We start from the raw sequence: 22,136 nt of genomic DNA, 5'->3' as shown, positions 1-22,136 counted from the left end.
ATCCCCCTCTATAATCCTCAGGTGATGGACTAACATCATCTACTTTATTCTGTACATATTTATCATCATAAATAATAAAACTTGTGAATTAGAACTAGTTTTATCAAACACAGCTAAAGTTATGGAGGACACACAGACTCAAAAATGAGCTCCACTTGTGCCAGGCTTTTCAGCATGATGTAAGAACTTTATGTCCTTCCTTTATAAGTTTGCTAGTGCAGTGCTTGTAGGAAGTATGTATTGCTATAGAAAAGTGGGAGGGTAAGTAGCTTTTTCATAGATGTCCAAATGAGGTAGTGTTTGAAGGTGTTATGTCGTCACTGTACAGGTTAGAACCAATGTTCCAATGTTCTGTACTGTAGAGCTAGGACTGATGACATCATCACTGAGTCCGTCGACTCTGGAGGTGGGGCATGGGGGTGGGGCGTCCAAACAAATCCTAAGTTGCGCACCCTTGAACCAAGCAGCAGCCATGTTGAAACTCTCAGGTCAGTCTGATCCTGATCCGCAGAGATATTTGAGGAACACACACACACACACACACACACACAGACAGAGATTCCTTGCTTTTATAGAGCGATACATGAGATGTTTACTGGATGCACGTGAACCGTGGCAAAATTAAAATGTGAGGGGTGAAAGCAACTTGTACATTTTACTTTGAGTGCTATGTAATTGAGCTACTTTTTACTGATACTTGAATATTGTATGTATGACTTATACTTGAGTACAGTTTCAATCAAGTCACAGTACATCTACATGAGTAGGATTTATCAGTACTCTTTACACCTCAGGATATTACAGGTTAGACAAACCCTTAAGCTTTTGGCCTCCATGTGATCTCTGCACAGTAATGAGTGTGGTCGTCTCCTATATTGTGTAAAACACATAAAACAGCGTCATAAGCTGCATGTAACCTTATTGAAAACGCTTGGCTGGGCAATTTTATGGTAGTTTCAAAGCATCAGTGTTTTTGTTTGAACCAGATTTAATGAAACTAGTAAGTTAGCAAACAATTAAAACAAATCAATAAAGCATACCCTGGCACCATGGCTCAGGTGGTAGTGGGTCGTCTTCTGATCGAGAGGTTGAGGGTTCGATCCCAGTATCTGATTATGTGTCGAAATGTCCTTGGGCAAGACACTGAACCCTAAGTTACTCCCAGTGGTCGACTAGCGCCTTGCATGGCAGTTCTGTCCCACTGGTGAGTGATTGGGTGAATGAGCTGATATGTAAAGCGCTTTGAGACTGCTTCAGTGTAGTGATAAAGCGCTATATAAAATCAAGTCCATTTACCATTTACAATAAGTGTTAGTTACATGTGTTTAAGTGTAAAATGATGAGGAAAAAACTCATTTTAAATTAAACCACAAATGTGGATGAGTTCACTACATTTATGAGTCAGTAGCCTTACAAATATTGGTTTACATATTGGAGTCTTTTGGAGTTGTGCCCACAGTGGCAGACAGCAGGTTTTGTTGGTGTGCTGGTTCTCATTTACTTGTCTCATTACTACTGCAACACAGCGCCCTTTGACTCTGCACAGAAAACATCATCCGCTTACAAGCTCTTATAATAAAAAGCCCAGTGTGCCGTAATAAGCCTTGCTTTGTTTCTAATACAACCAATTGAAAGAATTTATTGGACTAATTCTGTTCCTGTGTTACACATGCTTTGGCAAAGTTCCCAGTATTGTATCTAAAACTACTTATGACCTCTGTACGAGCTAACAGGCACTCAGCAGTAGAGAGCACAGATATGGACACGGAAAGAAAAGTTATTAAATAAAAAACAAAAAGTAAATAATCGTTGTAAAATATTACATTAAACTATATTTGCTGCTTCAGAACAAAAAATGCACATTTTCAACAAAAGGGCAACATTAAAAGAATTCACCATGCTCGACTTCTGTTGAAGATGAGAGTTCAGAGTAGTTAAACCATTTATTTTGGCCTAAAAAAAAACCTTAAGTCTTACAAAATGGATGATGATTGATAACACTAATAACAGAATACCAGATGAATTATCAGAAGAAGCAAGGCAAGTAGATTAGCATTTGCTCCTATTTCTATCAGAATTTTTATGAACACAAGCAACAACAGGTCTACCAAAAATACGACATGACAAATGCCGGACTGTTAGTGTCATTAGTGCTGATGACTCTTATTTTGAAATGAAAGTATATATTACACCGAGTCTGTATTCTTTCTACTCCTAATCATGAGTTGTTTGTCAGTCCTTGGTTTGTGTGGTTTGTATTTCTACAGCTCTATGCTCTTTAAAAGGATCCTCCACTGTTTTTAAAAATGTGACCTAAAATCTTTAAAATGTCCTTATTCTTAGATCTATGCCAAGCAAAATGCATAAGTTTTCATCATATTTGTTTTATTAACTTTAAAACTGGGATTACTTTATTGTTTTAAAACCTGTAGTGAAGTTAGCGAGTAAATAACAGACTCTTTCTTTTGAAAAGAAGGTTGTTCCTTTTAGACATGACTTAAAATCGTATTTAGCTTGCTAAATTCCTTTGATATTAATTATTCATGAACTTAAACAGTAGCAATGGCATTTTTTTTACAAGACTTTATTGGTTCAAACATTTCTTAACCCCTTTTGTTGATTTCCTGGATAATCTTAACAATAGTACATCAGTCACTTTACAAACATATAACACAGGTGAAGGATCTGCCATAAAAACATTCTCTAACTGCTTTTAAGAACAACCAAAGACGAATAGACTACGACTGATTTCAGGTTGCAGAAACAAGTCATTAAATCATCACCACATCTTCATCCAATAAATAAATATCAGCTGTGAAAACAATTCCAACAAAACCAGTCAGCTCAGATTTCTGCTCCTGTGTTTGATGAGGAAAAGTCTTTCACAACTTGCAGTGAAGTCTACAGCGTCCTCTTCTGCAGCGGAAGCTACACCTCGGTTTTCTCATCTGTGTGAAAGATGAAACACATCACCATCATTACTGTTACTCCACGTTAGGTTTTTGTTTTCAAAAAAATCCGTAACCATCACGTCCAGATACAAGTTACAACTGTACCACTCCCAGTCAACATGGATTTGTACAACATGTGCCCAGTAAACGGAGTGCTAGAGCCCCCTAGCTGTAGGGCATGGAAGGTGAACATAAAACCAAGAGCTAACAATTACTTATTCTGCATTAGTTCCATTTAGTACAGAGGAGTCCAAACTGGCTCCTCCTCTGTTACTACGCTCTCTGCACATCTTCAGATCAGAGTCAGGTGTGTTGGAGCAGGCTCTTACCTCCCTGTTGTCCATCCAAGTCTCATTCATGGCACCACCTGGAGTCTCTAAAAAGATGGTCTCTTCATCTTCTTCACCCTCTTCACCCTATAAACCAGTTGGAAGATTGCCCACATTAGTACAACTAATCCTGACTGTGTGAAAGATGAAATACTTTGGTGAAAGTTAATTTCCAGCTCCATCATCATCATTACGTATTCTGCACTGGTTCCATTTAGTACAGAGAAGTCCAAACTGGTTCCTATGGCCTCTGATTCCAAGAGGAGGCTGTTACTACACGATATCTGTACAGCTTCAGATCAGAGTCAGGTGTGTTGGAGCAGGCTCTTACCTTCATGGAGTCCATCACAGTCTCATTCATGGCACCACCTGGAATCTCTAAAAAGATGGTCTCCTCCAGTTCTTCACCCTGTAAACCAGATGCAAGATTGTCCACATTAGTACAACAAATCCTGGCATGGCTGTAAGAGAATTCAGCTGGAGATGTGACCTGAAGGACTGGGACAGCAGAGCTCTGCTGGCTGCACATCACTGTGAGCACGATGGCCACTGCAACAAACACACTCAAAGTCTTCATCTCTACACTCTCAGCAGATCCACAAGATGTCAGATTTCTGTTAGGGACGCTTGTCAGCTTTTGAACATGTTCAACTGCAGAGTGTGGAGATATTTATACCCATTGGACCTCTGTTGCCTCATCACTGGGTTTTCCACGTTGAAGAAAGCACTTGTTGAGTAATTGTAATGAAACTCATCACTAAAGGTGGCTTCTTGTTGATATTGACTCACTCCCACTGCTGTCATTTTGGAGCCTTTCTATTGATCTGACCCATATTACCAGAATAGTACGCAGCAGTAAACAAAGTGTGCTAGTTTGTATTTGTTGACATTGGCACATCAGAAATGTGAAACCAGTGGATCAACAAGCAGGATCATCTGTGGGAAATGTAGTCATTTCAGCATAGTTTACGGTTAGAGGTGATTATGTAATCAGAGACTACATTGTTGGTCAAGATTGTACAGTTCCATTTGGTCAAAAATCCATAATCCATCTCTGAACATATTGTAATCCAAGCGTTTTGAGTGGATAGTGAATCTCTTCTTTTCTCATTTAAATGACTTTGAATCCAAGCCAATACGACCTACCTAATCCCAAAACATTTAAATTTATTCAATAAAATATCATGATCCAGGCCTTTTTTAAGCCCCACCTCAAGCTGTTTTTGTTCTTTTGAGAATGAAATGTTTTCTTTTGAGTCTATTAATGCCAGAGATGTTGCGGTTTGTGTCCAAAAACCATACTGTCATGGAGTACTTTGTGTTTAAGTATGAATTCCGATTATTAAAGACTTTTTTAAGAATTTTTGAGAAAAGTGGAAATAATGAAACACGATTTTAGTTTGTGACACTGTCTGTCACACTATTTATACAGAGGTTTGACTTTTACTGTTTTCATTTTGTTAGGAAATCTATTAGAACTATATAATAGAAAACGTATAAAAAAAACTATTTTTCATTATTCTAGTAAACAAAGTTTTCTGTTCACTTATTTTAATTATGTTCCAGAACTTTATAGAATTGTGAAGTAAATTGAACAAACTGAACTTGAGTCTGTCCATTTGAATGGGAATAGCGGACTGCTGTTCAGATTCAGCATGTACCGGTGTCATGTACTGAGTGTGCGTTGTACTGAGATTGTATATGTATATGCTCATGCACGCACGTGCTCACTACTGGAACACTAATTTTTGCTAAAAAAAAAAGAATAATTCCTTTTTGTTTATTTTTGTTTTTCAAAGTGAATGGACCCGTGTTTTATTTGTTTATTGGATTAGGTCAGAGTTACGGCTAAAATCTCAGTACGGAGGTAAACTCAGTACGTGACACCGGAACACACCCACATGAATGCACATGTGGCACTCCCAAAAAAAAGTCAGCCATTAACAGACGAAGTAGAAGAACCCAGAAGTGGAGAGACACTCGCAAATCTCAGCAAAAAGAGCTTTAATAAAGAAAAGATGGCGATGTAATAGACCAGGAACTGGCTGGACAGACGTGGGCAGTACAGTCCGTCAATTCTACAGCGGTCCTACGGTGTTCACGCATACGCAATGTGACAGTTTAAGGTTAGCCGGTCCGTGGCACTGCTTCAACTGGGAGATATCCTCAAAAGGAGCGACTGGATTTCAAACATGTTTAATTTTCTAATGACCATACGACTGGTGATCGCTTCTCGTGACCCCATGTATACTACACGATGCACAACACACGGTCGATCAGAGACTCGCATAATCCCACAAAACAGACGCACGCATCGAAAATTGGCTCAAAATTGGCCAAAAATCGACAGTGTATGCCTGCCTTTAGGCACAGGCAAAAGTTTGTCACTTTCCCTGTCTCTTCAAGTTCAGAAGCAATCTGGAGAAATAAGCACACAGATCGTGTCCTGACTCCTCTGTTTCACCTGAATTATATAGGTACTTTTATTTGTTATTGTGTTTCTTCATCCTTGGGTCCCATACCACACACACCAAAGTCAGTGCACACTGCCCCACACACACAAACCTAAACAACCCTGAACTCAACTAACTGCTCGAAGCACCACAAGTGAACATACTCAAAACGCCTTTACTCAAAACGCAGACACACACACAAACGACCAAAAAACACATGCACACAAACACTCAGAGATGTACAAAGGCACGTTACTCACAGAGAGAGAGACAGGGTAACATTTTGGATGAATTAACATTTTGTTTTGAGTGAGAAATTTGGAGCATGGCATGAGACCGTGTAAAATCCACCAACTGCATGACTTTCATGATGAATGCATGAGGGTTGGCAGCTACATGTGTACTCTTCACTTCATATGATCAGATCAATAGAAAGACTCCAAAATGACAGCAGTGAGAGTGAGTCAATGTCAACAAGATGCCACCTTTAGTGACGAGTCTTGTTACAATTACTCAACAAGTGCTTTCTTCAACGTAGAAAACCCAGTGATGAGGCAACAGAGGTCCAATGGGTATAAATATCTCCACACTCTGCAGTTGAACATGTTCAAAAGCTGACAAGTGTCCCTAACAGAAATCTGACATCTTGTGGATCTGCTGAGAGTGTAGAGATGAAGACTTTGAGTGTGTTTGTTGCAGTGGCCATCGTGCTCACAGTGATGTGCAGCCAGCAGAGCTCTGCTGTCCCAGTCCTTCAGGTCACATCTCCAGCTGAATTCTCTTACAGCCATGTCAGGATTTGTTGTACTAATGTGGACAATCTTCCATCTGGTTTACAGGGTGAAGAACTGGAGGAGACCATCTTTTTAGAGATTCCAGATGCTGCCATGGATGAGACTGTGATGGACTCCATGAAGGTAAGAGCCTGCTCCAACACACCTGACTCTGATCTGAAGCTGTACAGAGAGCATAGTAACAGCCTCTCCTTGGAATCAGAGGCCATAGGAACCAGTTTGGACTCCTCTGTACTAAATGGAACCAATGCAGAATACGTAATGATGATGAAGTGTTTTATCTTTCACAGACGCTCTCTAACAACAGACAGAAGCGTGCAGCTTCTGTCCATTTTTGCAGTTCTGCTGCAAAAATGGACATTGTGGATTCTGCTGCGATTTCTGACAGACTTTAACTCCATCAAACACACGAGCAGAAATCTGAGCTCACTGGTTTTGTTGGAATTGTTTTAACATTTAAATATGTATTTATTTAATGCAAATGTGGTGATTGGTTGTGACAGCAACCGGAAATCAACATCCACACAAAATGAGTTATGAAATGTTCAAAACAATAAAGTCTTGAAGAAAAATTAAAGTCTCACTGTTTAAGTTCTTTGTGAATAAATGAGTGAATTACTAACATATATTTTCATCATATAATAATCCAACAATGAACCAAAAAAAAAAATCAAATCAATTAAAAAAAAAAAAAATCATTTTCAATTTCAGAGTAACATGAAATCAAAGCTTTTTAAATGCATCACCTTGTCATTAATCAGAAAATACCTTCATTTGAAAACTTGTTTAATATTGACACCAACATTCAATGATAATACGGCTGGGATTACTTTTAAACTATTTTATTTTGTTTGTAAATATTTTCCCAATGATTTAAAAGAAACATTCTGAAGCATTAACTACTGTGTAGACAATGTTGGTCTTTCAATTGTCTGTAGAATGCTAAAGTGGAAATTGTACCATTAGATAATAATACTATTTAAGATGATATAATTAGTATTTACTTGTAAAAATTAAGGACATAACTAATTTCAAGTGTGTATTATAATGGTAAATTGGTGAATTTAGTGGTTAGCACGTTTGCCTCACAGCGTGGGTTTCCTCAGGGTTTTCTGGCTTCCTCCCACAATCCAAAAACATGACTGTCACGATGATTGGGGTCTTGAAATTGCTCGTAGGGCTGATTGTGAGTGTAAGTGGTTGTGTGTCAGTCTCCCTGTGATGGACTGGTGCCCTGTCCAGGGTGTACCCCTGCCTAACGCCTAATGAGAGCGAACAAGTGGGTCAGAAAATGAATGTGCCTGTACCTTTTTTTGTTGGTATCTGTTGGGTTTATTTTCTGTCTCTGGTTCTTGGTTCTGTATGTTCCAACAAACCCAGTTCTGTCAGTGTGAGTGCATGCGTGTGTGTGTGTGTGTGTTCAGTAAATGGGTTTAGGTTCAATTGTCACCACATAGGTGTGTCCAATCTTTCTGATTGGCGCTGTGAGCTTACGGTTATTATTTGATTGTTTTGCTTCTTCTCGTCGGTGTGCTCTGTATGTTTGTCAGTCTTTGGTTTGTTTGTCCTCATAATGTGGTTTGTATTTTTACAGCTCTATGCTCTTTAAAGGGATCCTCCACTGTTTTTACAAATGTGGCCTAAAATCTTTGAAATGTACTCATTAGAAGATCTACCTGTATGTCTAAAAAAAACACATTATTATAAACCGTATTAATTTTATTACCTTTTAAAAATGGAACTACTTTACCATTTAAAAACAGTGCACGGCTGACACTCTGGTGGCGGAAGTTAGTGAGTAAATCATTGACTTCTTCTTTCTTGTAAAAAGATGGTTGTTCCTTTCACACAACTTCAATCTTATTCAGCTTGATAACTGTCTTATTTGTGTGATTGCTTTGATATTTAGTTGTGTGTTAAAAAGTTGTATGGAATTCCCTTAATCATTCAAATGAACTTACACAGCAATGGCATTTTCCTACAAGAGTTTATTGGTTCAAACATTTTTTATTTCTTTTTGTTGATTTCCTGGATAATCTTAACAATAGTCACTTTACAAACATATAACACAGGTGAAGGATCTGCCATAAAAATATTCTCTAACTGCTTTTAAGAACAACCAAAGACAAATAGCCTCAGACAGATTTCAGGTTGCAGAAACAAGTCATTAAATCATCACCACATCTTCATCCAATAAATAAATATCAGCTGTGAAAACAATTCCAACAAAACCAGTCAGCTCAGATTTCTGCTCCTGTGTTTGATGAGGAAAAGTCTTTCACAACTTGCAGCGAAGTCTACAGCGTCCTCTTCTGCAGCGGAAGCTACACCTCAGTTTTCTCATCTGTGTGAAAGATGAAACACATCACCATCATTATTTATTCTGCATTAGTTCCATTTAGTACAGAGGAGTCCAAACTGGCTCCTCCTCTGTTACTACACTCTCTGCACATCTTCAGATCAGAGTCAGGTGTGTTGGAGCAGGCTCTTACCTCCCTGTTGTCCATCCAAGTCTCATTCATGGCACCACCTGGAGTCTCTAAAAAGATGGTCTCTTCACCTTCTTCACCCTCTTCACCCTATAAAGTTAGAAGATTGTCCACATTAGTACAACTAATCCTGACTGTGTGAAAGATGAAATACTTTGGTGAAAGTTAATTTCCAGCTCCATCATCATCATTACGTATTCTGCACTGGTTCCATTTAGTACAGAGGAGTCCAAACTGGTTCCTATGGCCTCTGATTCCAAGAGGAGGCTGTTACTACACAATATCTGTACAGCTTCAGATCAGAGTCAGGTGTGTTGGAGCAGGCTCTTACCTTCATGAAGTCCATCACAGTCTCATTCATGGCACCGCCTGGAATCTCTAAAAAGATGGTCTCCTCCAGTTCTTCACCCTGTAAACCAGATGGAAGATTGTCCACATTAGTACAACAAATCCTGGCATGGCTGTAAGAGAATTCAGCTGGAGATGTGACCTGAAGGACTGGGACAGCAGAGCTCTGCTGGCTGCACATCACTGTGAGCACGATGGCCACTGCAACAAACACACTCAAAGTCTTCATCTCTACACTCTCAGCAGATCCACAAGATGTCAGATTTCTGTTAGGGACGCTTGTCAGCTTTTGAACATGTTCAACTGCAGAGTGTGGAGATATTTATACCCATTGGACCTCTGTTGCCTCATCACTGGGTTTTCCATATTGAGGAAAACACTTTTTGAGTAATTGTAATGAAACTCATCACTAAAGGTGGCTTCTTGTTGATATTGACTCACTCCCACTGCTGTCATTTTGGAGCCTTTCTATTGATCTGACCCATATTACCAGAATAGTACGCAGCAGTAAACAAAGTGTGTCAGTTTGTATTTGTTGACATTGGCACATCAGAAATGTGAAACCAGTGGATCAACAAGCAGGATCATCTGTGGGAAATGTAGTTTTTACAGCATAGTTTACGGTTAGAGGTGATTATGTAATCAGAGACTACATTGTTGGTCAAGATTGTACAGTTCTTCATAGTTAAATAGAATTTTAGATTTGTAATAGATTTGATTTTTAAATCAGGGTCTTAAGCACTGTTTACTCATCATAGCAGCTTTAAAGTTAGAGCAACAGATCAAAATAAATGTAAAAGACTAAATATTAAAACAAATATTAAAATATCTGTTTTTCTTTTCTCTCCCACAAACTTTCAGATATCTGAAAACAGGTAAAAACTGACCATGTGATAAATGTCTGTAAAGACTATTTCATGTTTTACCCACAAACAGTGTTATAAGTGTATGTATATTGTATTTTTGAGACCAGAAATTTCTTCTTGAGAATCACAAAGAAAACTGTTTATCAAATGAAGCTTCTTTACTTTATATTCTAATGGGTAGCGTTGGACCTATTGAAGTGGACATGCTGGGAGACACATTAGTGTTGTAGTGATCCTCAGAAAAGTGGGTATACTCGCTTTGTTTGCCCTTTTTACTTAAAGAATCTCAGAACAACACTCTGCTTTAGATAGAGTGAGATGTTAGATCATTCTATTTAGGGCACACAAAAATATATCAGTAGAATTAACTCATTGTCACATAATTTCTGCTGTTTGATCTCAGGGAGGAAGGATTATGAAAATACTAAACCAATACTAGTCCACAGAGGAATAACAGGCAACTATTCATTTTGATTGAACCATTCTTTATTTCACAGTGAGGAATGACAACTATTTTCTCCTCTGGCAAGTTATAGTTTCATTGTAAACTCTCTTAGAACAGCAGGTTTGCTACAGAGAGCATAGGCTAGAGTGTGCCACACTACATGATCATGACTGGATCAGTTACAGTTTGTTGTTTTTACTCACCAACAAGAAGTCTGCATGAATGTAAAATATATTCAACATGTTTCACTTAAAGCTACACTTTGTAGAATGGTGAGGTGCTCCACGCTCCCCCCTTCACTCCTGAACTAAACTCACTGGTTCTTCTGAACATTTGCGTACAAATGTAAGGACTTTATCTTGTGTTATTAAAGAGTATTCTGATGTTTTAGACACATTAAAGCACGTATCACTCACTGCTGGGAGGACAGTAAGAAGCTCACAGTAACAGCCGCTCCTCATACAAGAAGCCGTGTCCAGCTGATCAGAGCAGACACACAACTCCACATCCAGACTGCAAATAACTAGTGTCTTTTCTCTGTTTCTACCTTAGATAATGTTTTTTCTTAGGTTACAAGCTGTTTATCCCATCTGTTCTCTCTCCCTCTGACTCGCTAAGTGGGGCAGACTGTGAACGGACTGAAAGCGGATCGCGCGCAACCCACCACATATAACGAGAGGGACCTCCGTGAGTCTGTTCCTCGTGGACACGTTTGTGCCTTTATTCTGTTACTTCTCTACCTCGGTCTTCCTTTTTCCTCTTGCGTTGCCATGTAACCACTGTGCCAAGAGCCGCGACAGAGACTTCTGCTAGAATGTATTGCCATGGGACTTTCCCTACTCTCAGATCGTGAACGCGCATAGACTTTTGACGAGCAGCTCGAGCAGCCAACAGTAATGCTTAAAACATGGGATCGCCCTGTTGGTAGAAAGATCTGGGTTCAAGCCCTGGGTTGGACACGTGGGTCCTTTTGGTGTGGAGTTTGCATGTTCTCACTGTGCTTTTGTGGGTTTCCTCAGGGGGACACTTAATCAAACCCAGCTCTGGCTCAGTTAAACCAGGATCTTACTGGAACCGTAGTTTCATCCAAGAGAAAACAGCTTAGTTGCAAGTAATACAGTCAGTGGTGCCAACAGCTCTCAACCAGGTTTAAACAGCAGGCTTGGTTTATCTGCTGCAGATGCACTCATATGAAACCATGTCATGAATTTGAAAGCACTTTAAAACACTCAACAATGATCTACAAAATGAATAAGGAGTGAAAAGGACCCATGTTTCCCATGTTCTCACCTTCTACAGATTTATTGTGGTCTTTTTAAAAGGAAATTAAACAGTATATGATGGTAAATACTTGATGATTTTAAATCATTATTAAAACACACAAGCACCAGCGCACAAAAAACACACCTGTATTTACTCACAACACAGACACACACTCAAACGACCAAACAACACCTGCGTCTAAAGGCACGTTACACACTGAAAGAGAGAAAGAGTGAATCGAAGAGAAAGAGAGAGGCAGTAGGTACAGGGCTCACACCATGACTCTGTGGCCTTACCGGCCGCCATAATAACTATTGTCTTCATGCAACATTTTGGACAGATTCTGATTTTGTTTTGAGTAAGAAATGACTCTCACTGTGAATTCATGAGGGTTGGCAGCTACGTGTGTACTCTTCATTTCATATGGGTCAGATCAATAGAAAGACTCCAAAAGGACAGCAGTGAGAGTGAGTCAATGTCAACAAGAAGCCACCTTTAGTGAAAAGTCATGCTGCAATTACTTGACTTTCTTCAACGTAGAAAACCCAGTAATGAGGCAACAGAGGTCCAATGGGTATAAATATCTCCACACTCTGCAGCTGAACATTATCAAAAGCCGACAAGCGTCCCTAACAGAAACCTGACATATTGTGGATCTGCTGAGAGTGTAGAGATGAAGACTTTGAGTGTGTTTGTTGCAGTGGCCATCGTGCTCACAGTGATATACAGCCAGCAGAGCTCTGCTGTCCCAGTCCTTCAGGTCACATCTCCAGCTGAATTCTCTTACAGCCATGCCAGGATTTTTTGTACTAATGTGGACAATCTTCCATCTGGTTTACAGGGTGAAGAGCTGGAGGAGACCATCTTTTTAGAGATTCCAGATGCTGTCATGGATGAGACTGTGATGGACTCCATGAAGGTAAGAGCCTGCTCCAACACACCTGACTCTGATCTGAAGCTGTACAGAGAGCGTAGTAACAGCCTCTCCTTGGAATCAGAGACCATAGGAACCAGTTTGGACTCCTCTGTACTAAATGGAACCAATGCAGAATACATAATGATGATGATGTGTTTTATCTTTCACAGACGCTCTCTAACAACAGACAGAAGCGTGCAGCCAAGTGTCAGTTCTGCTGCAAAAATGGACATTGTGGATTCTGCTGCGATTTTTGAAAGACTTTAACTCCATCAAACACACGAGCAGAAATCTGAGCTCACTGGTTTTGTTGGAATTGTTTTAACATTTAAAGATGTATTTATTTAATGCTAATGTGGTGATTGGTTGTGACAGCAACCGGAAATCAACATCCACACAAAATGAGTTATGAAATGTTCAAAACAATAAAGTCTTGAAGAAAAATTAAAGTCTCACTGTTTAAGTTCTTTGTGAATAAATGAGTGAATTACTAACATATATTTTCATCATATAATAATCCAACAATGAACCAAAAAAAAAATTCTAAGCAATTAAAAAAAAAAAAGTCATTTTCAATTTCAGAGTAACATGAAATCAAAGCTTTTTAAATGCATCACCTTGTCATTAATCAGAAAATACCTTCATTTGAAAACTTGTTTAATATTGACACCAACATTCAATGATAATACGGCTGGGATTACTTTTAAACTATTTTATTTTGTTTGTAAATATTTTCCCAATGATTTAAAAGAAACATTCTGAAGCATTAACTACTGTGTAGACAATGTTGGTCTTTCATTTGTCTGAAGTGGAAATTGTACCATTAGATAATAATACTATTTAAGATGATATAATTAGTATTTACTTGTAAAAATTAAGGACATAACTAATTTCAAGTGTGTATTATAATGGTAAATTGGTGAATTTAGTGGTTAGCACGTTTGCCTCACAGCGTGGGTTTCCTCAGGGTTTTCTGGCTTCCTCCCACAATCCAAAAACATGACTGTCACGATGATTGGGGTCTTGAAATTGCTCGTAGGGCTGAATGTGAGTGTAAGTGGTTGTGTGTCTGTCTCCCTGTGATGGACTGGTGCCCTGTCCAGGGTGTACCCCTGCCTAACGCCTAATGAGAGCGAACAAGTGGGTCAGAAAATGAATGTGCCTGTACCTTTTTTTGTTGGTATCTGTTGGGTTTATTTTCTGTCTCTGGTTCTTGGTTCTGTATGTTCCAACAAACCCAGTTCTGTCAGTGTGAGTGCATGCGTGTGTGTGTGTGTGTTCAGTAAATGGGTTTAGGTTCAATTGTCACCACATAGGTGTGTCCAATCTTTCTGATTGGCGCTGTGAGCTTACGGTTATTATTTGATTGTTTTGCTTCTTCTGGTCGGTGTGCTCTGTATGTTTGTCAGTCTTTGGTTTGTTTGTCCTCATAATGTGGTTTGTATTTTTACAGCTCTATGCTCTTTAAAGGGATCCTCCACTGTTTTTACAAATGTGGCCTAAAATCTTTGAAATGTACTCATTAGAAGATCTACCTGTATGTCTAAAAAAAACACATTATTATAAACCGTATTAATTTTATTACCTTTTAAAAATGGAACTACTTTACCATTTAAAAACAGTGCACGGCTGACACTGGTGGCGGAAGTTAGTGAGTAAATCATTGACTTCTTCTTTCTTGTAAAAAGATGGTTGTTCCTTTCACACAACTTCAATCTTATTCAGCTTGATAACTGTCTTATTTGTGTGATTGCTTTGATATTTAGTTGTGTGTTAAAAAGTTGTATGGAATTCCCTTAATCATTCAAAATGAACTTACACAGCAATGGCATTTTCCTACAAGAGTTTATTGGTTCAAACATTTTTTATTCCTTTTTGTTGATTTCCTGGATAATCTTAACAATAGTCACTTTACAAACATATAACACAGGTGAAGGATCTGCCATAAAAATATTCTCTAACTGCTTTTAAGAACAACCAAAGACAAATAGCCTCAGACAGATTTCAGGTTGCAGAAACAAGTCATTAAATCATCACCACATCTTCATCCAATAAATAAATATCAGCTGTAAAAACAATTCCAACAAAACCAGTCAGCTCAGATTTCTGCTCCTGTGTTTGATGAGGAAAAGTCTTTCACAACTTGCAGCGAAGTCTACAGCGTCCTCTTCTGCAGCGGAAGCTACACCTCAGTTTTCTCATCTGTGTGAAAGATGAAACACATCACGATCATTATTTATTCTGCATTAATTCCATTTAGTACAGAGGAGTCCAAACTGGCTCCTCCTCTGTTACTACACTCTCTGCACATCTTCAGATCAGAGTCAGGTGTGTTGGAGCAGGCTCTTACCTCCCTGTTGTCCATCCAAGTCTCATTCATGGCACCACCTGGAGTCTCTAAAAAGATGGTCTCTTCACCTTCTTCACCCTCTTCACCCTATAAAGTTAGAAGATTGTCCACATTAGTACAACTAATCCTGAATGTGTGAAAGATGAAATACTTTGGTGAAAGTTAATTTCCAGCTCCATCATCATCATTACGTATTCTGCACTGGTTCCATTTAGTACAGAGGAGTCCAAATTGGTTCCTATGGCCTCTGATTCCAAGAGGAGGCTGTTACTACACGATATCTGTACAGCTTCAGATCAGAGTCAGGTGTGTTGGAGCAGGCTCTTACCTTCATGGAGTCCATCACAGTCTCATTCATGGCACCACCTGGAATCTCTAAAAAGATGGTCTCCTCCAGATCTTCACCCTGTAAACCAGATGGAAGATTGTCCACATTAGTACAACAAATCCTGGCATGGCTGTAAGAGAATTCAGCTGGAGATGTGACCTGAAGGACTGGGACAGCAGAGCTCTGCTGGCTGCACATCACTGTGAGCACGATGGCCACTGCAACAAACACACTCAAAGTCTTCATCTCTACACTCTCAGCAGATCCACAAGATGTCAGATTTCTGTTAGGGACGCTTGTCAGCTTTTGAACATGTTCAACTGCAGAGTGTGGAGATATTTATACCCATTGGACCTCTGTTGCCTCATCACTGGGTTTTCTACGTTGAAGAAAGCACTTTTTGAGTAATTGTAATGAAACTCATCACTAAAGGTGGCTTCTTGTTGATATTGACTCACTCCCACTGCTGTCCTTTTGGAGCCTTTCTATTGATCTGACCCATATTACCAGAATAGTACGCAGCAGTAAACAAAGTGTGTCAGTTTGTATTTGTTGACATTGGCACATCAGAAATGTGAAACCAGTGGATCAACAAGCAGGATCATCTGTGGGAAATGTAGTTTTTACAGCATAGTTTACGGTTAGAGGTGATTATGTAATCAGAGACTACATTGTTGGTCAAGATTGTACAGTTCTTCATAGTTAAATAGAATTTTAGATTTGTAATAGATTTGATTTTTAAATCAGGGTCTTAAGCACTGTTTACTCATCATAGCAGCTTTAAAGTTAGAGCAACAGATCAAAATAAATGTAAAAGACTAAATATTAAAACAAATATTAAAATATCTGTTTTTCTTTTCTCTCCCACAAACTTTCAGATATCTGAAAACAGGTAAAACTGACCATGTGATAAATGTCTGTAAAGACTATTCATGTTTTACCCACAAACAGTGTTATAAGTGTATGTATATTGTATTTTTGAGACCAGAAATTTTCTTCTTGAGAATCACAAAGAAAACTGTTTATCAAATGAAGCTTCTTTACTTTATATTCTAATGGGTAGCGTTGGACCTATTGAAGTGGACATGCTGGGAGACACATTAGTGTTGTAGTGATCCTCAGAAAAGTGGGTATACTCGCTTTGTTTGCCCTTTTTACTTAAAGAATCTCAGAACAACACTCTGCTTTAGATAGAGTGAGATGTTAGATCATTCTATTTAGGGCACACAAAAATATATCAGTAGAATTAACTCATTGTCCCATAATTTCTGCTGTTTGATCTCAGGGAGGAAGGATTATGAAAATACTAAACCAATACTAGTCCACAGAGGAATAACAGGCAACTATTCATTTTGATTGAACCATTCTTTATTTCACAGTGAGGAATGACAACTATTTTCTCCTCTGGCAAGTTATAGTTTCATTGTAAACTCTCTTAGAACAGGCAGGTTTGCTACAGAGAGCATAGGCTAGAGTGTGCCACACTACATGATCATGACTGGATCAGTTACAGTTTGTTGTTTTTACTCACCAACAAGAAGTCTGCATGAATGTAAAATATATTCAACATGTTTCACTTAAAGCTACACTTTGTAGAATGGTGAGGTGCTCCACGCTCCCCCCTTCACTCCTGAACTCAACTCACTGGTTCTTCTGAAACATTTGCGTACAATGTAAAGGACTTATCTTGTGTTATTAAAGAGTATTCTGATGTTTTAGACACATTAAAGCATGTATCACTCACTGCTGGGAGGACAGTAAGAAGCTCACAGTAACAGCCGCTCCTCATACAAGAAGCCGTGTCCAGCTGATCAGAGCAGACACACAACTCCACATCCAGACTGCAAATAACTAGTGTCTTTTCTCTGTTTCTACCTTAGAAAATTTTTTTCTTAGGTTTACAAGCTGTTTATCCCATCTGTTCTCTCTCCCTCTGACTCGCTAAGTGGGGCAGACTGTGAACGGACTGAAAGCGGATCGCGCGCAACCCACCACATATAACGAGAGGGACCTCCGTGAGTCTGTTCCTCGTGAACACGTTTGTGCCTTTATTCTGTTACTTCTCTACCTCGGTCTTCCTTTTTCCTCTTGCGTTGCCGTGTAACCGCTTTGCCAAGAGCCGCGACAGAGACTTCTGCTAGAATGTATTGCCATGGGACTTTCCCTACTCTCAGATCGTGAACGCGAATAGACTTTTGACGAGCAGCTCGAGCAGCCAACAGTAATGCTTAAAACATGGGATCGCCCTGTTGGTAGAAAGATCCGGGTTAAAGCCCTGGGGTGGACACGTGGGTCCTTTTGGTGTGGAGTTTGCATGTTCTCACTGTGCTTTTGTGGGTTTCCTCAGGGGGACACTTAATCAAACCCAGCTCCGGCTCAGTTAAACCAGGATCTTACTGGAACCGTAGTTTCATCCAAGAGAAAACAGTTTAGTTGCAAGTAATACAGTCAGTGGTGCCAACAGCTCTCAACCAGGTTTAAACAGCAGGCTTGGTTTATCTGCTGCAGATGCACTCATATGAAACCATGTCATGAATTTGAAAGCACTTTAAAACACTCAACAATGATCTACAAAATGAATAAGGAGTGAAAAAGACCCATGTTTCCCATGTTCTCACCTTCTACAGATTTATTGTGGTCTTTTTAAAAGGAAATTAAACAGTATATGATGGTAAATATTTAATGATTTTAAATCATTATTAAAACACACAAGCACCAGCGCACAAAAAACACACCTGTATTTACTCACAACACAGACACACACTCAAACGACAACGACAACAACACCAGCGTCTAAAGGCACGTTACACACTGAAAGAGAGAGAGAGAGGAAGGAAGAGAGAGGCAGTAGGTACAGGGCTCACACCATGACTCTGTGGCCTTACCGGCCGCCATAATAACTATTGTCTTCATGCAACATTTTGGACAGATTATGATTTTGTTTTGAGTAAGAAATGACTCTCACTGTGAATTCATGAGGGTTGACAGCTACGTGTGTACTCTTCATTTCATATGGGTCAGATCAATAGAAAGACTCCAAAAGGACAGCAGTGAGAGTGAGTCAATGTCAACAAGAAGCCACCTTTAGTGAAAAGTCATGCTGCAATTACTTGACTTTCTTCAATGTGGAAAACCCAGTGATGAGGCAACAGAGGTCCAATGGGTATAAATATCTCCACACTCTGCAGCTGAACATTATCAAAAGCCGACAAGCGTCCCTAACAGAAATCTGACATCTTGTGGATCTGCTGAGAGTGTAGAGATGAAGACTTTGAGTGTGTTTGTTGCAGTGGCCATCGTGCTCACAGTGATGTGCAGCCAGCAGAGCTCTGCTGTCCCAGTCCTTCAGGTCACATCTCCAGCTGAATTCTCTTACAGCCATGTCAGGATTTGTTTGTACTAATGTGGACAATCTTCCATCTGGTTACAGGGTGAAGAACCTGGAGGAGACCATCTTTTTAGAGATTCCAGATGCTGTCATGGATGAGACTGTGATGGACTCCATGAAGGTAAGAGCCTGCTCCAACACACCTGACTCTGATCTGAAGCTGTACAGAGAGCGTAGTAACAGCCTCTCCTTGAATCAGAGACCATAGGAACCAGTTTGGACTCCTCTGTACTAAATGGAACCAATGCAGAATACATAATGATGATGATGTGTTTTATCTTTCACAGACGCTCTCTAACAACAGACAGAAGCGTGCAGCCAAGTGTCAGTTCTGCTGCAAAAAATGGACATTGTGGATTCTGCTGCGATTTCTGAAAGACTTTAACTCCATCAAACACACGAGCAGAAATCTGAGCTCACTGGTTTTGTTGGAATTGTTTTAACATTTAAAGATGTATTTATTTAATGCTAATGTGGTGATTGTTTGTGACAGCAACCCGAATCAACATTAGCCTAGTTTGTTTTGAAGCAGGTAGACAATAGTTTTATAGCTGATCCTTCATCTGTGCTAATACAACATGACAAGTCACATGTTTGTAAAGTGACTGCTGTTCTAATGATGAGATTTTCAAGGAAATCCACAAAATGGGTTTTGAAATGTTCAAACCAATAAACTCTTGAAGAAATATTGGAGTGTCACTGTTTTAAGTTCCTTTTGAATGAATGAGCAAATTACTAACATGTATTTTCAACATATAATAACCAACAATGAAACAAAATACAATTTCAAAACAATTAAAGAACTGTTTTATTTGAAGAGTAAAATTCCTTCATTTGATCGATTCTTTAAATATTCCGAGTTGACACCAACATTCAATGATAATACAGCCGTTCCAGTTAGAACCCGGTTTAACTGAGCCAGACTCTGGAAATTACCCTGAGCTGGGTTTGATGAAATACCCCCTGATCAATCAGTATTGATGTCAACAATAAAACAAGAAAAAAAGCAAAAATAAAAGTATTGTGTAATAAGGGAAACAATGACTCCAACCCATTCAAAAGTGTAAACTTGTCATTATCTGTTCTTTTATTTATTCATTCCCCCTGAACAGTGAATTACAGATAATGTAACTGTAGCTCTGTTTGTTTCTGTCGAGCCCCTGACGTGTCATTAACAACATTTATATGAATAATAAAGGAAGCACTCACTGTTGTTGACGTCTTCATCAGAAATTAAACCTTCATCTTTGGCTGTTGGTGAAGAGGCATCTTCTCAGATGGGGGAGGGGACAGAGCGGCTCATTGCACCGGTGTAGCATCGCTAACATTAGCTACATGTTTATGATGTATTAAGTTCTCCCTCCTGTCTCCACCCAGGTGTGTCTAATCTTCATGATTTATTTCACTTTTTTAAAGTGTGCTTTGTCGTATCCTATATTCATTGTGTTTTGTCGTTGTGAACTTTCGGTATTATTTAATTGTTTTGTTTCTTCTCGTCGGTATGCTCTGTATGTTTGTCAGTCCTTGGTTTGTGTGGTTTGTATTTATAAGGTCTATGCTCATTAAGGTCCAGGGTTGTATAGTCTCTGTGCTTGGGTCCTCCATGTGTCCCTTCAACCTCCCTCCTACAACCCACACCATGACATTATGCATGTAGCTACATATTATCTTGTACAACAACAAAATAATGTTTTTCTTATATACAATACCATGAACATTTAAATCCTAAAATTACAATTTACACTTGACTTTGTTCCATAATTCATGTAATGTAAATGCTAGTTGTGGACTGTTTCAAACCCGTTTTGAGATTAACTGACCACTCCTATCTTCTGGTGAGTTAGCTGGGATGTCATTGTATTGGTGACTTCATAGCACAGTAATTTAAATTAATGAATTCATGAACATAATAATCAAAGTCTGCCTGCAATGAGTCACACCTGCTCCAAGTTACCATCAGAATCACGTATGGAATGAAGGTGAGTGTTCTTCAAAAATAAATCTAAACAGTGATGGAAACACTTGGTATTTATGGTTTTTAGTAGGGATGTACGATTAATCGTAAGGCAGTTAAAAATCGATTCATAGGTATCACGGGTGATATCGATTTTTCTGAAAATTGAATCGCAATACTTTTTTAACCGCAGAGGGCGCTATCCAGAGTGTTGGCGGCGGGCGGAGTCTGCTAATACTTTCTTTCTGGCTGCTTTCTACTCTTAAATATGTTAATAAATTATTCATTGCCCCTTATAGCACCGAAAGACTATCTGTAATATTACTTGAATATCTGTAAAAGTCACGTTTTTCTATTAGCTCTGTCTGCCTAGCATAGCATCTATTCTTCACTGCTAGAATATCTGCATGCCAACCCGACCACTGTGTTACCAGCGCCCTCTGCTGGTCCAAACAAATATGAACATAAATCTGTGCATGACGGTTTTTTTTTTTTTTTTAAAGTCCAATGTTAAGGCACAAAACACATTTTCACGTGCACTTTTAAAAGAAAAAGAACTATTTGCAGTTTTGCATTGTTTATTATAGAGATCCAGAATTTAAATTAATAGGCTTCATTTTCATTGGTATTATTCCTTTATTTATTTAATTCAAGATTTATTTTTAGATATATTGCATTGTTTTGAATAGTTTATCAAGGAATTCTTTTGACAATGAAAAATAAAAGGAAAATAATACAGTATTTTCTAGTTTTTTTCCCCCCAAAAAAATTTGTCTACAGTCCCATTTTGTAAATGAAAAAATTGTGAGAGAATCGTATTGTGAACCCATTATCGTGAATCGAATCGTATCGGGAGTTGAGTGAATCGTTACATCCCTACTAAATATTTATACAAAAATACACAAAATTATTCCAAAATCACTACAATGGCAACAAAAAACATAATTATATACAAAAAATGCACAAAAAGACAACAGAAAGATACAAAAATACACATAATGACTCCAAAAACATACATTACAGAAAAACACATTAAACAAAAAAATATAAAAATGAGTATAAAAACAACAAACACACGCTATTTTAGTTTGCACCTGCAAACAAACCCCTTTATAACACTACAAAGTACAGCGTATGTACACCTCTATGTACATTCAAGCTCAACACATACTCATTTGGCCATAATTCACAACTCTACTTATGCTCCTACATGAAAACATACTTGTGACGGGCAATGTACTAGTAAATTAAAAAGTTGAATA

The 22,136-nt window shown here is 38.7% G+C and overlaps 2 protein-coding genes across 2 annotated transcripts; one reads left to right on the top strand and one right to left on the bottom strand.

The window, feature by feature from the left end:
* Positions 1-2,822: 2,822 nt before the first annotated feature.
* LOC114466484 (hepcidin-like) lies at positions 2,823-3,906 on the bottom strand. The gene is made up of 4 exons (XM_028451951.1): positions 3,771-3,906; positions 3,612-3,689; positions 3,281-3,367; positions 2,823-2,948 (listed from the first exon to the last, which is right to left on the bottom strand). The coding sequence occupies exons 1-4, from the start codon at positions 3,855-3,857 to the stop codon at positions 2,883-2,885; spliced, it is 318 nt and encodes a 105-aa protein (XP_028307752.1). The 5' UTR covers positions 3,858-3,906; the 3' UTR covers positions 2,823-2,882.
* An 8,705-nt stretch (positions 3,907-12,611) lies between these two features.
* Positions 12,612-13,111, top strand: LOC114466697 (hepcidin-like). Its single transcript, XM_028452334.1, has 3 exons — positions 12,612-12,698; positions 12,780-12,857; positions 13,025-13,111. The coding sequence occupies exons 1-3, from the start codon at positions 12,612-12,614 to the stop codon at positions 13,109-13,111; spliced, it is 252 nt and encodes an 83-aa protein (XP_028308135.1).
* Positions 13,112-22,136: the final 9,025 nt, after the last annotated feature.

Source organism: Gouania willdenowi, chromosome 7 (assembly GCF_900634775.1).
Source record: "Gouania willdenowi chromosome 7, fGouWil2.1, whole genome shotgun sequence".
NCBI lineage: Eukaryota > Metazoa > Chordata > Actinopteri > Blenniiformes > Gobiesocidae > Gouania > Gouania willdenowi.
The sequence above is the reverse complement of the archived record's forward strand: the minus strand, read 5'-3'. Positions and strand labels throughout refer to the sequence as shown.

Coding starts and splice junctions, on each gene's coding strand:
- LOC114466484 (XM_028451951.1), bottom strand. CDS start 3,857: ATGAAGACTTTGAGTGTGTTTGTTGCAGTGGCCATCGTGCTCACAGTG. Junction 3,368..3,611: donor CTGTGATGGACTCCATGAAG/GTAAGAGCCTGC, acceptor ACTGGTTTATAG/GGTGAAGAGGGTGAAGAAGA. Junction 2,949..3,280: donor CTTGGATGGACAACAGGGAG/GTAAGAGCCTGC, acceptor TCTTTCACACAG/ATGAGAAAACCGAGGTGTAG.
- LOC114466697 (XM_028452334.1), top strand. CDS start 12,612: ATGAAGACTTTGAGTGTGTTTGTTGCAGTGGCCATCGTGCTCACAGTG. Junction 12,699..12,779: donor CTGCTGTCCCAGTCCTTCAG/GTCACATCTCCA, acceptor TCTGGTTTACAG/GGTGAAGAGCTGGAGGAGAC. Junction 12,858..13,024: donor CTGTGATGGACTCCATGAAG/GTAAGAGCCTGC, acceptor TATCTTTCACAG/ACGCTCTCTAACAACAGACA.